The following is a 20,242-nucleotide window of genomic DNA, read 5'->3' as shown; positions in this document are numbered from 1 at the left end:
AGTGAAGGAGGAAGTGATGCAAATTTTTCATGCTTTTCATTCTAATCTTAGCTTTGAGAAGTCATTAAACGCTACTTTCATTGCACTCATCCCAAAGATAGCCGGTGCCCATGACTTGAAAGACTTCCGGCCTATTAGCTTGGTAGGTGGGATCTACAAAATCATTTCAAAGGTATTAGCTAATCGTATGAGTTTGGTGATGGACACACTCATTTCCAAACCTCAAAATGCTTTCCTTCGGGGTCGGCAAATTTTGGACTTAGTTTTGATAGCAAATGAGTGTTTGGACAGCCGGTTGAGAAAAGGCCTTCTGGGGGTCCTTTGCAAGCTAGACATGGAAAAGGCTTATGACCATGTGTGTTGGGACTTTCTTTTTCTATATGCTTAGAAGATGTGACTTTGGAGATAGGTGGTGTGAATGGGTTAAACATTATATTTCGACTGCTCGGTTCTCGGTATTAGTCAACGGAAAATCTTGTGGTTTTTTTCAAACTTCGAGGGGTTTGCATCAAGGGGATCCGCTATCACCTTTCCTTTTTGTTATAGTGATGGAGGCTTTTAGCCTCGTGGTGGAGGCTGTGGTAAGGGAGGATTTCTTGCAGGTTTTTCGGTAGGAAACAATAGTAATAGTGTCAGCTCCATCTCCCACTTACTTTTTGCAGATGATACACTCATCTTTTGTGATGCCGTTAGTGAACAGATTCAAACTCTAAGGGATGTTCTATTGTGCTTTGAAGCAGTTTCGGGACTCAATGTGAACTTGGGGAAGTCGGAGTTGGTACCGGTGGGGGATGTGAGTAATATTGCTTCTCTAGCGAAGTTGTTGGGTTGTAAAATTGCCTCTCTTCCTATGAAATATCTTGGACTTCCTTTGGGGGCATCATTCAAAGCAAAGAGCACTTGGGATGGGACGGTAGAGAAGATTGAGAGATTGAGAAGAGACTATCGGGGTGGAAGTGGCTATATCTATCAAAAAGGGGGAGATTAACTCTTATCAAAAGTACCCTCTCCAATCTCCCCACTTACTATCTTTCTTTATTCCCGTTACCGGAGAGTGTGGCAAACCGGATTAAAAAGTTGTTTAGAGCATTTTTGTGGGGTGGCATGGGGGAGGAAACTAAATTTCACCTTGTAAGTTGGCCAAGGGTGAGCTGTCCGATTGCGAATGGTGGGCTAGGGGTGCAAAATTTGAGTACTTTTAATAAGGCACTCCTAGGGAAGTGGTTGTGGAGGTATCAAATGTAAGAGAACTCGTTGTGGAGAGCGGTTATTGATCACAAATATGGTAGTGTGTGGGGGAGATGGTGCTCTAAGGAGGGTAGGGGGTCTTGTGGAATAAGTTTGTGGAAGTTTATTAGAAAGGGGTGGAACACTTTTGAAAAACATATTAAGTTTGAGGTGGGTGATGGAGTAAGAACCCGCTTTTGGTTCAATGCTTGGAGTGGAGAGAGCCCTCTTTACACAGCTTTTCCAGTTATTTTTAATTTGGCTGAAAATCATCAAGCTGCAGTTTCAGATTTGTTGTGTTGTGTAAATGGGATGGTAACTTGGAATGTCATTTTTACTAGAAATGCTCAAGACTGGGAACTTGAAGAAATGGCAGATTTTTATAGCTACTTGTATTCAGCAAATTTAGGAGGTAATGGAGGTGATCATATGTTGTGGATACACATAGGGGGGGAAAAGTTTACTGTCAAATCTTTTTATAAGGCTTTGACAGTTCAACAACCCACATTCTTTCCGTGGAAAAGCATTTGGAAGGTTTTAGTGCCGTCTAAAGTTGCGTTTTTTACTTGGACAACTGCACTTGGGAAGATATTGACGGTTGATAATCTAAGGAAGTGGGATATGGTGGTCACGAAATGGTATTTCATGTGTAAAAGGAATGGGGAATCGATAGATCACTTGCTTCTACACTATGAGGTGGCTGGGGAGTTATGGGCTGGTATTTTCAATAGAGCTGGGTAATGCCTAAGAGTGTTGTGGAACTACTAGCGTGCTAGAACAGAAGGCACAATAGCACTCAACTGGCAGCAGTGTGGCGAATGATACCTTTGTGCTTAATGTGGTGTTTATGGTTTGAAAGGAATGCTAGGTGTTTCAACAACAAGGAGAGTGCAATGGGGGAAATATGGAATTTATTTGTATTCTCTTTTTTACAGTGGTTTTCTGCTATTGTACTGAAGGGTGGGAATGTTCATGAGTTTCTATCTTCTTTTCAGCTCACTAGAATGTAATTAGGTGTCTCACTTTTTATACTTCATGTGTACTTGGGCATTGCCTAGTTTCATTCTCTTCAATAAAGATTCTTACTTATCAAAAAAAAAATATGATAGAACTGATTATATAATAACTTTTTCATCCTGGTATTCACCAAGAATGGTAGTAAATTTGAAAGATAAAACATTGAATTCTTTCCTTTGTTTAGTTAAACAAAAACAATTAGGCGAGGAATGAGCATATTGTATTAAAATTGTGACTGCACAAAATACTACCATTGTTATATGCTTATAACTTAATGGTATTTATCTTCTTCCTAGATGAGAATATTTAAGGCAAAAAGATGTGGACAATTGAGGTCAAATATATGAATTAAAAGCTTATTGAAACTATTTAGATTTGCATCATGGTCTGATTGAAACAAGTCAATGAATTCATATTTTAAACTCTTTTATCCAGGATATTAAATACTTCAATTGCATTGTATATATTTTTAATATTTTTTATTAAAACTAAAATAAGTGATTTAAAATTGTCATGAATAGCCCTATTCAATTTGTTGAATCATCCAAATCATTAAATCAACCCTTCCTTGGTTTCATACTCGATTTCAATTTTTCAAACCCTAATGTGAGATCCACCACCTACCCATATTCAATCCGAGATATTACAATCCACCACCTAATGCTCTCATCAGGTCATTCTATTATAATTGGCATGGCGCAAGCCCCACACCTCCAGTGAGGTTTGGCTCTAATGCTATTTGTAACAACCTAAGAAATGTCGAAGCCATATTTGGACCTATACTCCAAAAGGACTAGTAGGCTACAATTTGAGCCCTTGACTCATCATAAAGGGCAAGAACTTCTCTCATTCCCAAGCAATGTGGGATTCACCACCTTTCTATATTCAATTTGAGATGATGCAAAACAAGATAGATAGAATCAGTGCAATACTAAAAATACAATAGTTTTACACCACACCACTAGATCAAAAGGTATTGAAAGGTTGAGCGTTAGCTTGACAACACATAGGGAGTTCAAAATTCCATGTGAGCCTTGTTGACGGGTCAGAGCAATGCCCAGCCATCATCACTATAAATGAGGATCATGTTTTATACAACAACACAGAAATGCAATAATGTCTCCAAAAATCTCGACCATACCTATTGTACTTTGTACTCGGAAAATCTTGAGTCTATTTTTCCAATAGTCATAAAATCAATCCTAGTGCTAATAAAACCTCAATGTAGCCCAGAAAAACAACTATGCTTACAAAATATGCACAAATCTCCTCCATTTAGCATTTCTAAATATCTAGAACAAAGCTAAATACAAATTACGAAGAAAAATGACACTTCCCAGTTCAAGAATTCATCAAGTTATGTCTCAAAAACCATGGCGCCATTCAGCCTAGCTATAGTGGCACCCCCTCCCTCCTGTAATACTAGGGTTAAGGGTACGCTTAAAGACGCCCTATTCATGCCTGTAACTTATCAATTATACATACGAGCAGTGCTACCCATAAGCCTTACACCTTACACACCCACTTAAAAACATGTCATTTTACATTTTTATCCTATTTTACTTACAAACATGTCTAGAATTATTTTCATTACATGGGTAAAAAAGTAAAATGACATGTTTTTAAATAGGTGTGTAGGGTGTGAGGCTAATGTCTAGAATTTCAAATAACTATATGCAAATTGAACATCTTAATTTGACACATCCCACAGTTAGTCGTAGTGCCTTGGCAGCTAAAATACAAAGTTCTTACTAAATTTCCCACATGCAAAAGGCTCGATGAACTGCTTCAGTGAAAGCAATAATTAAAAACTAAGGAAAAAAAATGGGAGGTGGGCAACGCACCTCATTGTCGACATCGGAAGCGAGACGGAGCAGCTGAGAATTGCGGGTTGAGGAGGTGGTGGGGGCGTCGTCATCTTCGAAGTCCTTGACGCTCTTAACGATGGGAAGCTTCTTGTGAATGTCGAGCGGACGAGGCCTGAACGATAACCTACTCATATCTGCTTCTCATGCAGAAAGTAGACCTCTTTTATCCTGTAGATGTTCCTCACCTCCTAAAATCGTACCAAACTTTGAAGAGAAACCATTAGATTTCTCTCATAGTAACAGTCAGAATAACGAAAAGAAATTTTATTTAAAAAAAAAAACAAATAAACAAAACTTACGATATGAGGGTACTTGTTTTTGCTTTCTAGGGTTCGCTTTCTTCTCTGCTCCGATCCGGCTATTGTTGCAGTCGCGATTCGTGTTGTATTGTATTTCTATTCGCTAGGGTTTTGTATTCAAATAATTCTCCAGAGAGAGAGAGAGAGAGAATTGGGGCTCCAGGTTTAGACCGGTTACATCATCAAACGGACTAAGAGGCAAAGCTTACTTGCCATTTCAAGGTGTTCACAGAGTGTGCTTGAAAGGATTAAGGCCCCCGTTCAAGAAGATTAGGAAATATTTGGAAAGAAAAATGATAATTACACGTCATGTAATAATTTAAAAAAAAAGGTAAATAAATACGAAATTTATATAAAAAATAATAATTTTTTTAATAATAAATTTTACTTTTTTTCAAATAGATTATACGGTATTTGTGCACTCCACGATTGTATCTAGTATTACTCATTTGAAAATTATACTGGTTTCGTTCTATCTCATTTCATCTTATCATATCTCATTTATTTAGCGGTCTAAATCAATACGGTCCGATTTGGGAGATGATGAACCAAAATCCCATCATTTTCTCATACTAAACCGGATCGATCACCCTTAATGGACCAGACCAGATTGTTAGTTATTGGTCCATTGCCTAGTTAATTTGTTATTTTTTTTTATTTTTTTCATTTTTTCCAAATAAATTAATAAAAAAAATAGTAAATTTATTAAAATTAAAATTAAGTAAATTATTAATGTGAATTATGTAACTAACTCATTAAAAAAATATTTAAATATAATTATATTTATGATATTAATAGTTACAACTTACTAACTTAGACTTTAATATGCATAATTATTAATAATGTCTTATATTAAAAATTAGAATTCTCTCTCGAGAGGTCTCACTCTCGTAGAGGTTCTCATTTCCCTGTCATGGTGCAGGTTCTGAGCTCCTAGTATCTTTGTTTTCTTTTTTCGATGGAGGACAATGATGTAAAAGATCTTTGCCAGCGGCTCTCACTGTCAGAGCAAGAAAATGAGGAGCTTGTGGTGGATGATACTCAACTAGAAAGTTCGAAGATAAGAGGAGAAATGTGTTTCTTTGTTTCTCTTCTCATTGAAAAGTATTATAATGGGGAGGCATTTAAACGGACAACGAAAAAGGTTTGGTGCCCTGTGAAGAAAATATGGTTTAAAGATCTAGGCTCTAGTCTGATGCTTGTAGAGTTTGAAGATCAAGTAGAAAAGGATCATGTGCAGCATGAGGGGCCCTGGTATTTTTATAAGAACTTAGTTCTGATGCAACAATTTGAAAGGGAACTCCATGTTAACAATATCAACATTATAGAGGTAGCTTTTTGGATTCGTGTATATGATCTCCCATTACATGCTATAAATGAACAGGTCGCGTGAATGATTAGGAATAGCACATGAAGAGTGGAAGATATTGATGTGGAGCATAGTGAGGTAGCATGGGGAGAATTTATTCGGGTTCATGTCAAATTGGATATTACAAAACCATTGATGAGAGCAAGTGTATCAACTTGGGGTCTCAGGGTGCATGCTGGATCAGATTTGTCTACGAAAGGCTGCCTAACTTTTGTTGTGTGTGTGGTAGATCGGGACATAACCATAAAGATTGCAGAGGGTGGCAACGAAAACAAAGGTTGTACACAGAGGATTGTCTTCCCTATGGTCCATGGTTGAGAGCCAAAGTTTACTCAAGTAAGGGTCGTCACCACTGTGATCAACAGATGGAATTCGATTGAAGCCCTTGGAAAATTAGACCCTACAATCATGACGAGGAAAGTGCAAGAGATATTGTTGAAAAAGTGGTTGACACAGAGCTGAGATCAATAAGGAGTAAAGGAGATAACATAAATTGTGATATTAACATCAACAATGAAGGAGATGTTATAGGAGCTATTAAGGAAAGAATTATACAGAGAAAGAAAGTTGGTAGCCAGGAAATAAATATGGGATCAACGGAGGAGGTTATGGTAACTAATAAAGAGGGCAATTTTCAAATAAGGAAGGACGATCAGTTGCCCAACAGTAGTGAATTGTTAACGGTACATCAGCTGAAGAAAAGGAAAGAATAGTGCTCAGGATAACAGCTCAAGTAATGACCCTATGGTGGACATAACAGATAGGCACTTAAATGAGCCCATCGAAGCAATAAGGGTTGAGCCTTTGGTGGCCCAGCTGAAGGAGAAGATGAGTCCCAAGAAAGTGAGCTAATAGCCCAACTTGTTGAGAACCAACAAGTGGTTACTGGAAAGAATTGACAACACCTTAGGAGAAATAATATAAAGGTTACCCCAAAAGAAAAGTTGAACACTTCTCAAAAGAGAAAGGAGAAGGATGATGGAGATTCATGTGGTGAGGAACAAGCTATCAAAAATAGACAATGAAGGGTGGTGATTACCAAGGATAATAATTGTACAGTGATATCGGTAGAGGCTGAAATTCAGCCCCACCAAAAGTAACGAAATAATAAGTTGGAATTCACATGAGCTTGGGAACCCATGAGGAATTCAAACCCTTCGCAACCTGGTCAAGAAGGAAGGTTCCAACGTTCTATTTTTACAGGAGACAAAATTGTGAAGGAAGAGAATGGGGAAGGTAAAGTTTCAGCTTGGATTTGGAAATTGTTTAGCAGTCATCAGTGAGGGGCGTAGTGGAGGACTAAGTTTGATGTGGAGACATGAGGTGATTTTAACTATCCGTAGCTTTTTAAAATACCACATTGATGCTATGGTGACTGAGGAGGGCAGAAAGAAAAAGGAGTGGCAATTAACTAGAATTTATGGACAACCTGAGACTATTAGAAGACATGAGACTTTAGAGTTACTTAAGACTATTAAATAGTGGTGATCATAGTGGATGGCTTGTATTTGGTGACTTCAATGAAATCCTGAACAGAAATGAGAAATGCGGTGGTAAAGATAGACTTGAGAGACAGATGGAAGGGTTTAGGCAAGCTGTGAACGATTGTGCATTGCTTGACTTGGGTTATGAAGGATCAAAGTTCACTTGGTGGAATAATAGAGAGAGGGAGAACAACATATGTGAAAGGTTGGACATATTTTTAACAAGTCATGATTGGTGCAATAAGTTTCCTAATGCTAAAGTTGTTCATGCCACAACAGCACATTCAGATCACTTGCCCATTATCCTGCAGACAAAAGGTAATTTTTCAAGAAGAAAAGGGTTCTAAACCTTTCAGGTTTGAAGCTATGTGGGTTGAAGCTGAAGAATGTAAAAAGGTTATTGAAAAATCTTGGAATCTCTTTACTGGACAGGGGGCCATGGGATATGTCATGCAAAAAATTTATGGGTGCAGTGAAAGCCTCAGAAAATGGAATAAACAGAGTTTTGGAATTGTGCATAAGAGGATCCAACAAGCTAGAGATCGTTTGGAAAAAATTCAGGTAGGCAACACTTATTCCCTAATTAAGGATGAACTTCAGAAAGCCAAAGATGAACTACAATGATGGCTTGAAAGGGATGAAATATTATGGAGACAAAGGTCTAAAGCTCTATGGTTAAAGGCAGTGAATCAAAATACAAAATTCTTTCATAATAAAGCTACACAAAGAAAAAAGAAGAATCAAATAGTCAGATTGAAGGATGGGGCAGGAGTTTGGAAAGAAGGAGATGAGAGAGATGAGCTGATAATGCAATATTTTGAGGAGATGTTCACTTCAAATTCTTAAAGACGGGTTATGGAGCTCTTAACAACTCTTGAGGGGTCACAAGTGCTATGAATGAGACGCTCACAAAGCAATTCATAGAGGCTGAAGTGGAAGCTGCTCTACATCATATGAGTCCAACCAAGGCTCCTGGTCCTAATGGTATGTCGCCTACTTTTTACCAAAAGTATTGGCACATTGTGGGGAGATCTATAAAAAATGCAGTTTTGTAGGCTCTTAATGAAGGTCAGTTCCCTTCCCCTTTCAACCATACTTTTATTACTCTGATTCCAAAGATAAAAAGACCTGAAAAAGTGATATAATATAGACCTATAAGTCTTTATAATGTCATTTACAAATTGATTTCTAAAGTTCTGTTTAATAGGTTAAAGTTGATACTACCTAATGTAATTTCAAACTCTCATAGTGCTTTTGTAACTAGTAGAATCATATCTGATAATATTCTAGTAGCTTATGAGATGGTGCATTTCCTGAGAAATAAAAGATCTGGTAAAGATGACTTTATGTCTCTTAAGCTAGACATGAGTAAAGCCTATGATAGGCTAGAGTGGAATTATCTAGAATCAGTTATGCAGCAAATGGGTTTTGCCAAGAAATGGATTGAGTTGATTATGTTATGTGTCAAGTCTATCTCTTTTTTCATACTCATTAATGGTCAACCAGTGGGTACTATCTATCCTTCTCAAGACTTAAGACACGGAGACCCTTTATCTCCTTATCTGTTTTTACTTGGTACTGAAGGTCTGATCACTTTGTTGAATCAAGTTGAACTAAGCAAGCAAATCAATGGCATCAAGGTCTATCGAGGAGGGCCTGTGGTGAACCATATGCTATTTGCAGATGACAGTGTGTTTTTTTCTAAAGTATCTATCCAAGAGAATGTAGTTGTGCAAAGGCTTCTGAAAACATATGAGAGGGCCTCAGGTCAGAAGATTAATAGAGAAAAAACCTCAATCGTTTTCAACAAAAATGTGCCTACATAGAGAAAAAAAGGAGCTGCTTTCCTTTTGGGGCATCTAGGAGTACCAAAATTATGATAAGTACTTAGGCCTACCTCCCATGGTTGAAAAAACAAACATAGAGCGTTCTCTAATATAAAACATAGAGTGTGGCAGAAGTTACAAAATTGGAAGGAGAGGCTTCTTTCACAAGGTGGAGAAGAGATTCATATTAAGGCTATGGCCCTTTCTATCCCTACTTATGCTATGAGCTGCTTTAAACTGTCTAGCTCTCTTTGTAATGAACTTGAGCAAATGATGGCAAGATTCTGGCAGGTAAAAAACATGAAGAAAAGAAAATCCATTAGGTGAGCTGGAAGAGAATGTGTGCTCCTAAAAGTGAAGGTGGCATGGGGTCTAAGGACCTTAGAACTTTCAATGATGCTCTCCTAGCTAAGCAGGGGTGGAGGCTTATGCAGAATGAGCATAGTATACTTCATAAGGTTTTCAAAGCGAGAGATTTTTCTCATAAAGGGTTTTTGGACTTAAAGTTGGGATACAACCCTTCATATGTCTAGAAGGGTATTTGGTCTAGAAAGGATAAACTGACTCAAGGCTGTCGATGGAGAGTAGGGAATGGAAGAGATATAGATATTTGGAATGACAGTTAGATTCCTAGCTTTAGAGACCTCAAACAACTTATGGAAGAATGAGAGATTAGTGACCAAGGGGCCAAAATGGAGGCATTTATTGATCATAACAGTTGATGGTGGGATGTTTTGAAGGTTAGAAGTGTTCTCCCACCTACAGCTGCAGATGAAGCATTGCAGATTCTAAAAAGTCTAGAAAATCATGCTGATAGACTGATTTGGGCTTTGGAGAGAAATGAGATTTTTAGTGTGAGAAGTCCCTACAGGCTATTTCGAGGCATGTGTGCAAAAAGAGAAGAGGGTGAAACATCTAACGCAAGCAGGTAGAAATGAATATAGAAGGGTATTTGGAAACTAAAAATACCTCATAAAGTTAAGTTTTTTGCTTGGAAGGCATGCATAGATGGTTTACCTACCAAATCTAACCTAAAAAGAAGAAATGCAGTGGAAGAGGATTTTTGTCAGCTGTGTTCCAAAGGCATTGAGGATACTGTTCATGCTCTATATCAGTGTCCTCTTGTAAAGGAGATGTGGAAGAAGCAATTCCCTGCATTACAAATCTCAGCAACCTAAGCAGTGCCCAAAAACTTTCAAGGCTATGAAGGGAGCTAACCTAAGCAGTGCCCAAAAACTTACTCAGTGGCAACTTCCTCCCTAGGATGTAGTTAAACTAAATGTGGATGGTGCAATATTCCATGAGCAACATTGTACAGGGGCAAGCTTGATCTTCAGAGACAGCAATGGTAAACTTATCATGACAACTAGTAAAAAAGAACAAGTAGTGGTTGATTCTTTTGAGATTGAACTTCTTGCAATTCTAAGAGGCCTACAACTCAGCCTTTCTCTTGGATTTTAGGAAATACATATTGAAAGTGACTCTCTCTTAATGGTCAAAGAAATCACAGATTCTACTACTTTATTATATCGTAAAATCCTAAATAATCAACTAAATCCAATGGCGCAGACCATATCTCAAACTGACACTTCTAACTACCTCAAATAAATAAAATCGCGCTTCCAACACCATAGTGAGTGATAGCTCTGACTATGCTGATAGACTAAAACCTACGCGATTGATCAAATCGTGAAAACTTACGATATTTTCACGAGGTTCCTAAAGCCTATAGAAATTCCACCATTGAATTCCTAACGGGCTGTTACATGCTCCCCTCCTAAAAAAAATATTTCGTTCTCGAAATCGATGCAAGTAACAACAACAAGTTAAGTAGATGAAGATGTTGCTCACCAAACCTATTGTCCATCACTGGATGTATCGTCACTGGTCAGTTCTGGTGATGGCGCATCAATGTCCATCAGCATGGCCTGCTACGGTAAGTAGTACAACGAGTCGTCCTCTAAATCATACGCCATGTTGCCGAAATGACCTGGGTCAAGCTACTGCATGACCTCTTCATCGCCGTTATCTGGCTCTTGATCCTCTACCAGAAAACGTTCGCGATGAGTTGATGGATAGATGATCCTGACGCTGCGGCTTAGTGTTGGTGGTTGTGGCACGCCCTTCCGCTGCTTTGCTGGACTCAGCTCCATCCCATGACATCCTCGCTTTGAAGCTATCCCGGTCTAACCACGTAGTCGAGTGTAAAGGTAGGTAACGTTCTTCACGAGGTAACACCTTCCTCTTGTAGCCTACACTGTTCTTATCTATAACTATCACATGGTTACACAAAAAAAACTACCACCATATAAGAGAAAAGTAACAATCACAAAGGTCACTGCCTAAACTTAATGACTTCTAGGCTACCTTTCTAAGATACTGAATCTTTGCTTAAGTGAAATCACTACTTTCCTTACTGCTCAAAGAGTTATTCACCACAGATATATATATATATATATATTTACATATACCCCTGAATTTTACCATTCCTTAACTCTCTATCTCAAATCATCAATTTGTACTGGAAAGTAGGTCAAGTCGTACTGGCATACTCTCTAAATCTAAGATTTCAAGTATTCGTGCAGTTTAATTTGAAAGAATTTAATCCAAATACAACTGAATTCACTTTCTTTATTTCTCAGGGAAACCTATCCGCTTAGGACTAGCTTACTCCTTCATAATCAAAACGAATCGTTCCTCTTCCTAGATGACACCTTGATAAACGATCAACTATTAATCTAAACTCAGGACTTTCCCTCTTATAGTTGGCATAGCTCTTCTATCCATCATGAGTTGCCTCTTATTCTAATTCTAAATAAAAGGAAATGTTCCTACTGTTCACGTAAATTCTCAAGACCAAGATTTTACTACCCATATAAAAGCCTCCAATATAAGGGTGATTTACGTTTTTCACAAACACAATGCTTCGCCAAAAGCCATTTAATGGCGGCTAGATAAAACTATTATCATGAATGAATTCTACTAAGGCCAAAGTTTGTCTCAAACACTTTATTCTTCCGAACACAAATTCCATTGGATCCTCAAAATCAAAACAAACTCCAAATACACGGAATACTAGTTCATCAACATTCAATATCCTTCCTCTAACTGCTAAAGGATATTCTATCTACACCGATATAAGCAATAATACTCCTAATCAGACTTGTTACTCTTACCACCTGGGTAACAATTTGGCTTCCAAACTAAACTCTCGTGTAATACCACAATCACCAAAAATAGGGACTTGTTTGAATCAAACAGGGTACAAGTTACAAACTTCAATGACTAAACATTACCCAACATAACAATAATGCAATAATACCATCAGTTGCAATCTAATCAACATTAACTAAGCTTAACAATATTTTAGAAAAATACCAGTGGCGGTGCCAGCTCCTTCAGTTCCTGGGGCGTTAGCATCTACATCTCCCTAAGTGACAACGTACACTCTCATAGGTAAGTGCTACCTCAGCTTTGGTTTGTAGTCATCGTTGAGAGATACCCCCTTTCTTTCCTTCCTCAAAGCAACACTGGGGCAGTCTTTGATCATATAACCCAGTTGGCCACACCTGAAACAAATTCCCAAAGCGATTCTGCACTTGCCTCCATGGTGTTTACCGCACTCAACACAAGGTGGAAATGCGATCGGTATTGAGCTCCCAATCTCAATGCCTTTTCCTTTATCTGATCAAGTAAACATCTTCTTCCTTTCCGAACTCTCTTCAATAGCATACGATGAAGTCCCATTTCTTTCCGAAATGATCTGGGCAGTCAAACCCTTATGCTCAACCTCTGCTATGGCAGCGACATTTACCAACTCCTAGTAGGTTTCTATTCTATGACAAGCCACTTGGCTGTGGATCTTAGGCTAAAGTCCTCCTTGAAATTTCTACGCCCGCATCCTCTATGTAGATATCAGGTGAGGTGCAAACCTCCCCAATGCCATAAACTTGGCAGTGTACTCTTCCATAGTTAAACTACCCTGAGTCAAAGATGCGAACTCCTACGCTTTTAGTTGTTTGACAGAATCTGGGAAGAATCTGTTGTCAAACTCTTCTTTGAACCTCTCCCATGACAGTGCAGCAAGACTTCCTTGTTCCATAACTAGAAGTTGTCTCCGTGTATCCCACCATATTCCAACTTCACCTTGAAATGGGTATCCAGCGTATAAATCCTTTTGGTCCTCAGTACATCCACAGATCTCGTATGTCCTTTCGAGATCAATAATCAATTTCTCAGCTCTCAGTGGCCCATCATTTTTTTTAAGAAAAATTTGGGTAATGGTGGATCAAGAACCTTCTCATATGGACAACCCCTAACTTCAGTTCTGGGTATGCTCGCTTGCTGCTGTTGTTGTTCTCTAAGCACGTCAGCCAGCAGACGTGCAACTTCAGTTAATCCTCCATCCATCGGCGAATTCTGATTCTCCTGATTTGTGGCTCCCTTAGGGTTCCGAGATATCCTACCACGAGTTATGTGTCACTTCTTGAAACACACGAGTACACGTATTACAACCACATACTATCTCTCATACTGCACGAAATTTAAGCCTAATGAAGACTAAAATTTCAAACCTAATATTTGGTGCATTTCATAAGGACATGTGGATAAGTCCGAAATTTGTCCAAGACAGAGAAAACATCAAGTAACTATTTTTTAGTTGTGGAATAGTTCTTTTGGGTTCCATTTAAAGTTTTACTTGCATAATATGACAAAAAGATGATTATCCTATCGCTGTCCAAGCACAGTTCCTATGGCAAAATTACTAGCATCACACACAATTTCAAAAGGGAGGGACCAATCAGGGGGTTGTATGATAGGGGCTATGGTAAGCGAACTTTTAAGTTGGTCAAAAGCATTTTGGTGTTCAGCTGTCCAATTAAAAACAGTGTCATGTATGAGTAAAAGACACAAAGGTTTAGAAATGGAACTAAAACCTTTGATAAATCTCCTATAAAAACCAGCATGACCTAAGAATGACCTAACATCCTTCACTATTTTAGGTGCAGGGAGTTTAGAAATTAGGTCAATTTTGGCCCTATCAACCTCAATTCCCCTAACTGAAATAATATGCCCAAGGACTATCCCTTTTTGAACCATGAAGTGACATTTCTCCCAGTTGAGGAGTAGATTTTTTTCTTCACACCTAGCCAAAACAGCTTGTAAGTTAGCTAAACAATCATCAAAGGTACTGCCAAGAACAGAAAAATGATCCATAAACACTTCTGAAATGTTTTCAACTATATCACTGAAAATACTTAACATGCATTGGTGGAAAGTAGCTGGTGCATTACATAGACCAAATGGCATTCGTCTAAAAGTAAAAGTGCTAAAAGGACAGATGAAAGTGGTGTAGTAGCCCAAAAAACCATCTACAAAACAGTAGAAAGCATGGCCAACAACTCTTTCCAAAATTTGATCAAGAAAAGGAAAGGGAAAATGATCTTTCATAGTGGCTGCATTTAGCTTCCTATAATCGATACACATACGCCAACTAGTGGTCATTCTCATAGGAATCAACTCATCAGGATCATTTTTCATAACTGTCAAACTAGATTTTTTTGGAACCATTTGAGTTGGACTCACCCACTTGCTATTTGAGATAGGGTAGATGATACCAACATCAAGCAACTTCAAAACTTCATTTTTAACAACCTCTTTCATGGTAGGATTCAATCATCTTTGAATTTCCCTAGAAGTTTTTACATTTTCTGCTAAGTAAATCCTATGACTACAAATAAGGGGGCTTATACCTTTAATGTTTGCTATAGTCCAGTCAATAGCTCCCTTATGCTATGGTACTACTTCAAGTAGCTTCTGTTTTTGCCCCTCACTGAGTAGAGAAGAAACCATTACTGGAAAAGTCTTATTAAGTCCTATAAAAGCATATTTCAGATCTGCTGGCAATGGTTTCAAATCCAACTTTGGGGTTACTTCTGAGGAAGGCTTTAAAGCAGATGTTGATGGTGGGAGTTGCTCAATTTTCTGCCTCCAGAATGTCTACTTTTGATCCCCTATGAAAGAAATACAAAACTGGTCAAAATTGTTACAAGAAAATTCACTAACAGTCTCTAACTCACTTTCCACATTAGCAAACTGTTTTTTTAAATAAGTTTCTTTATCAAAAATTGCCTCCAGCAAATTAACTTCTTGAACTTCCTCCAAGTCATGCGGCTGCCTGCATGTGTTAAAAATATTTAGTTCAAGTGTCATGTTTCCAAAACTCAATTTCAAAACACCATTTCTACAGTTAATCAAAGCATTGAAAGTTGCATGAAATGGTCTCCCAAGGATTACTGGAGGTTGGAATGAGGATAAACTTGTCAGGTGGATAAAAAAATTTATCCACTTGAACCAAGACATCCTCAACAATACCTCTAGATATCTTGATGGACCAATCAGCCAATTGTAAGATGATTGAAGTAGGTTTCAATTCCCTAAACCTAGCTGCTCATATATGGTATAAGGTAGCAGATTTACACTTGAACGAAGGTCCAAAAGTGCTTGATCAATTTTTGAGCTACCTATTACACAAGAAATTGTGGGAGACCCTGGATTTTTATAGTTTGGTGGGGTATTGCTTTGTATAATGGCGCTAACTTGCTCAGTTAAAAAGGCTTTTTTCTGGACATTTAATTTCCTCTTAATAGTACACAAGTCCTTTGAAAACTTAGCATATGCAGGAATTTGTTGGATGTCATTTAACAAGGGGATATTGATTCTAACTTGCTTAAAGATTTCTAAAATATCTGAATGATGCTTATCTTTATGCAAAGGGACAAGTCTTTGAGGGAAAGAAGCTGGAACAGGGCAGGGATTTACCTCTACTTCAGTCACATTTTCTCCACCAGCAATTTGAGTTGAGTTAGAAACCTTACCAGCCTTATCTACCTTGTCTGCCCCTTGAGTAGGAATGTCTACCACTCGTCCACTCCTTAAAGTTGTGATGGCCTTCACTGGTTTGATGTTAGAACACTCAGTTGCATCTTGAACTTGTTGAGGTTGAAATTCAGGATTCGGTTGTGGCTGTACAGGAAATTTTCCTTTCTCTTGAATGCTCAATGTGGTAGTTAGCCTTGTGAGTGTGCTCCTCATGTCATTTATAACTTGAGAATTATGATTATTAATTGTTGTTTGTCCTTGCATGAACTACTGCAATGCATTATCATCCTCTTTTAGGGTAAACTTGCTAGACTCAACACTCTTAAATCTGTCATAAGCATTAGCAGTATCCCAAAATTGGGCATTCTCGGCCAAATAATCAAAATATTTGAATGCCTCTTCAGATTCTTTATTAAAAACTCTCTATTACACATGGTTTCAACGAATTGGCGCATTTTAGGTGTCAAACTCTCATAAAAGAAACTAATAACACGACAATGCTCGTAACCATGGTGTGGACATGAATTTAACAGATCTTTGAACATTTCCCAACATTGATAAAAAGTTTCAGAATCTTTTTGAGAAAAATTCATGATTTGTCTTTTCAAAGCATTTGTCTTGTGTAATGGAAAAAACTTTTTCAAAAATTATGTCTACATCTCCTGCCAAGTACCTATAGACCGAGATCTAAGTGAGTTCAACCATGTTTTAGTTTTATCTGTTAAAGAAAATCGGAATAGCTTTAGCCTAATGACCTCTTCTATGCATGTTCGATCTAAAAATGTAGAACATATTTCCTCAAATTTCTTGACATGCATATTGGGATTTTCAGATTCCATACCATGAAAATGTGGAAGTAAAGGTATCATGCTAGGTTTAAAATTGAAATTGTTGGTATTTAGAGGTTGAATGATGCATGAAGGTGCATTAGTTCGAATAAGATGCAAATATTCCCAAAGAGTCCTATTAGGATTCACAACTTCCCTCTCGAGATGCTCATTATCATCCATATTACTCTGAGTTTCAGATGTAAAATTGAGAGACACAGATGCTAAATCAGATGCTGAAACAAAAGATGTTGAATCAGAGTGTGTGCCATTAAAACTTCTAATCAAATGACTAGAATGATTTCGACCCCAACTAAACACATACAACAACAGAAATTCTATAAAATAAAGAGAACAAACAACTGAAAAAGACAAAGATTAGATATCACCAAAACTATGAAGGGGTTCACAACATTAGAGACTTCAACTCTCTTCAAACAAAATTGCTTCAATGAACATCAATTGTCCCCGGCAAAGACGCCAAAAACTTGATGAGATGTTGAATCTGTCTTCCAAGTGCAGAAGCTATCAAAGTAGTACATGGATGAGTTCCAATATCGATTTCACAGGGACAATGTGTAACGCCCCGGTCCCGCACGGGTCGGAGAGTTACTTCCTAGCACTTAAACTCACATTCCAACAATATAAAAAAAAGACTCTAAATTCCCAATATCATTTAGAAAATTTGATTCAATCTAATTTTCTCAATAAAACCAATTTTCCAAAATGCCAAGTCATCACAACACAATAAAATTTCTTAATAAAATTCGACAATACTCATAAAAAACTTCCTATGCTTGAACCACTACACTTAAATCATCTCACCCAATACCTCATAATCTTGATCCTTAGCTGAACTATCATAATATCTGAAAAATATTGTGGAGATAAGGGGGTGAGTTATCAACAACTCAGTAAGCAGAGAGCATATACTAACATGTAAACATGAGCATTTATAACATTTGATAAGCAGAACAAAACATTTACTTTCAGAATGCAGAAACAAAACTTTGTACAAAAGCATTAGAGCGAAATTTCCAGAAAAATAAACTTATTCCAAAAAGAGAATCCGTTGGCATTTCTAAACTGAAACATTATAATCTTATCATCATTTAATATCACATCGGGACAATACCATGTTTAACCCCCGTGGTAGGGTTATAAACCACCATTATACCCGTGGCTGGGCCATTTTCCATGTTTCACCCCCGTGGTAGGGTTATAAACCACCATTATATCCGTGGCTGGACCATTTTCCACAAGGAACGCCGCGGCATAGTGTTGCGCGTGGGGGCAAATGGCGACGCGAAAGGGGCTGAGATTGGAGGGAGGTGGTCGCCGGAGGGTGGGGAAGGCCATGGGCTGGGCGGTGTCGCCGGACGAAAGCGCACGACGGCGGGCTGGGGAGGAGACGCAACGCACGGGGAGAGAGGAAGAGAAGTTGCGCGCATGAGGAGCAGTTCCGGAAAAGGAAAGAAGAAAAGAAAGAAAGAAAAAAAAAAGAGAAAAGAGAAAAAAAAAAGTGGAAAAGAAAAAAGTGAAGGGAAATAAATGAGGTCTAAAACTCACAACTTGAGTCACGAAATTCCAACGAAAAATTATTTCAACACAACAGTTTTAAATAAAATAAATTTAAACACACCGACTAAGTAAAATAAAATAATTAAATCCAACAATACAATAATTTTAAAACCCACAAACTAATTTAAATGAAGAGAAATTTAAATGCATAACAATTATTAATATTAAGGAAACATGTCAAATTTAATTTTCACAAATTAATAAAAATCATAAAAATAAACCCACTAGAATCTAAAAATTTAAAACAAGAGAATCAATTTTTAAATTAGTAACAAATAATCATTCAATTAAAAAAAAAATACACTAAAAAAAATACGGGGTGTTACACAATGTGGTTCATGTAAACATTAGATTTCATTTGTGAGAGAGCAATAAAAAAACTAGAGTAAAAAAAAATGTTATAATTGTTGTATATGAAATAATGAATTTTCAACAGTGTTGGATTGAATGGAAAGTAACTATTTACGTTTAAAAGGCTAAATGGCTATATTCTGGTTTGGTTTTTGTAAACTATATTCCATTTCTAGCTATGAAACTTGAAAGAAAGAACAAAGAAATTAAAAATGGCTAGATTCGAAGGCACTCCAACAAAAATACTTTGCAAAATGTGATAAAAAAAAAGTCTAAGGGACAATTTATCAAACACCTAAGGTTCAGGTTTCACTCATGCATGGATAGTTGTTGAGTAATTCTCAAATTCCTGTTTACTTAATCATTTACTCATTCAAAGAGATGATGATAGGAAAATAAAACAGTTCAAACTCAGTTTATAGTTTATCCAAAATTCCTTACTAAATTGCAAAGCAAGCTTGGTCAATGCAAGATGAAAAACTATAGAGCCTTATATCACAATTAAGCATCAGTTGTGCCTTACATAAACAACAAATCAAGATAAGAAAGTAGAATTCCAAACTTTCACAAATATAGCATGCCTCACAACACATTAAGATTATGATAATAAATAAATAGGAAAATGAGAAATCAACTCCAATCCAAATTAGGGTTACTCCATCAAACTTAAGCTCATAAATTTAGCCTAACATGTTCAAAACAAGACTGTGAGTAAACATCTTAGAATCTCCAAATTAAAAATGAGAAAAATTGAAATAGAAAATGGGAGAGAATGGAATTTCTCTACTGCTTCTCGCCCTCTCCCGATAACTTTTTTTCTTCTCAATGATGATGATTCTTTCCATCGCACCATCTGCTTCTTTATACTCCGCAACCCCTAACTGATTTTCTCCCTCCTGCTTCACGTCCAAGAGCTACCCCCATAGTCTCTGACTCGGCACAATATTCCTTTCTGTTGAGGCTTTTCTTTTCTCTTCCAAAAATGCCCTGCAGTATATAAATGTAATGTCAGTGTTTATTATTTTAAGGGCAAAGATGGAACTTCTGTATGTTTTATATACAAAGTATTGGCATCAATTAATTTGGCATCCAGTACTAAAATTTGATGCATAAGTGCTCAACTCTTCTTTGATGAAATAAATCACTCGCTTAAGCTACTTAATTATGCATTTCTGACACTTTATCAGAAAGCATGATTTTACAAGAGTAACATGGACTTATAACATCTAACGTGTTCATTATAACATCATCAAGCAACGTGACGACATAATCGTATAGATCCGAATACAAGGCATGGTATTACAAGATATTTCATTTAGCCAACAATCAATATGGCAACACATATTTAGGTAAAACCAAGTGTATAACATGATAAGAGATTTCATCCAATCAAATATCAACCAAATGTAAGTTCACACGTCATATACACATATTATCCAAAAGTAGGTTAAAGGTCTACTTACAAAAATCCAACGATTACAACAAGCTGAAAATGCATATTGAAAATCATT

At 37.3% G+C, this 20,242-nt stretch overlaps 1 protein-coding gene across 2 annotated transcripts in view; it reads right to left on the bottom strand.

Moving 5' to 3' along the window:
* Positions 1 to 4,655, bottom strand: part of LOC121268219 — a 42,510-nt gene extending 37,855 nt beyond the window's left edge. The window contains exons 1-2 of one of the 2 annotated variants that reach the window (XM_041172381.1): positions 4,412 to 4,655; positions 4,089 to 4,300 (exon numbers count right to left, since the gene is read on the bottom strand). In XM_041172381.1, the coding sequence (XP_041028315.1) occupies positions 4,089 to 4,244 (156 nt within the window). In that variant the 5' untranslated portion in view covers positions 4,245 to 4,300; positions 4,412 to 4,655. The remainder of the gene's footprint in view (positions 1 to 4,088; positions 4,301 to 4,411) is intronic. The other variant, XM_041172391.1, reaches the window with a different exon arrangement.
* Positions 4,656 to 20,242: the final 15,587 nt, after the last annotated feature.

Source organism: Juglans microcarpa x Juglans regia, chromosome 1D (assembly GCF_004785595.1).
Source record: "Juglans microcarpa x Juglans regia isolate MS1-56 chromosome 1D, Jm3101_v1.0, whole genome shotgun sequence".
NCBI lineage: Eukaryota > Viridiplantae > Streptophyta > Magnoliopsida > Fagales > Juglandaceae > Juglans > Juglans microcarpa x Juglans regia.
The sequence above is the reverse complement of the archived record's forward strand: the minus strand, read 5'-3'. Positions and strand labels throughout refer to the sequence as shown.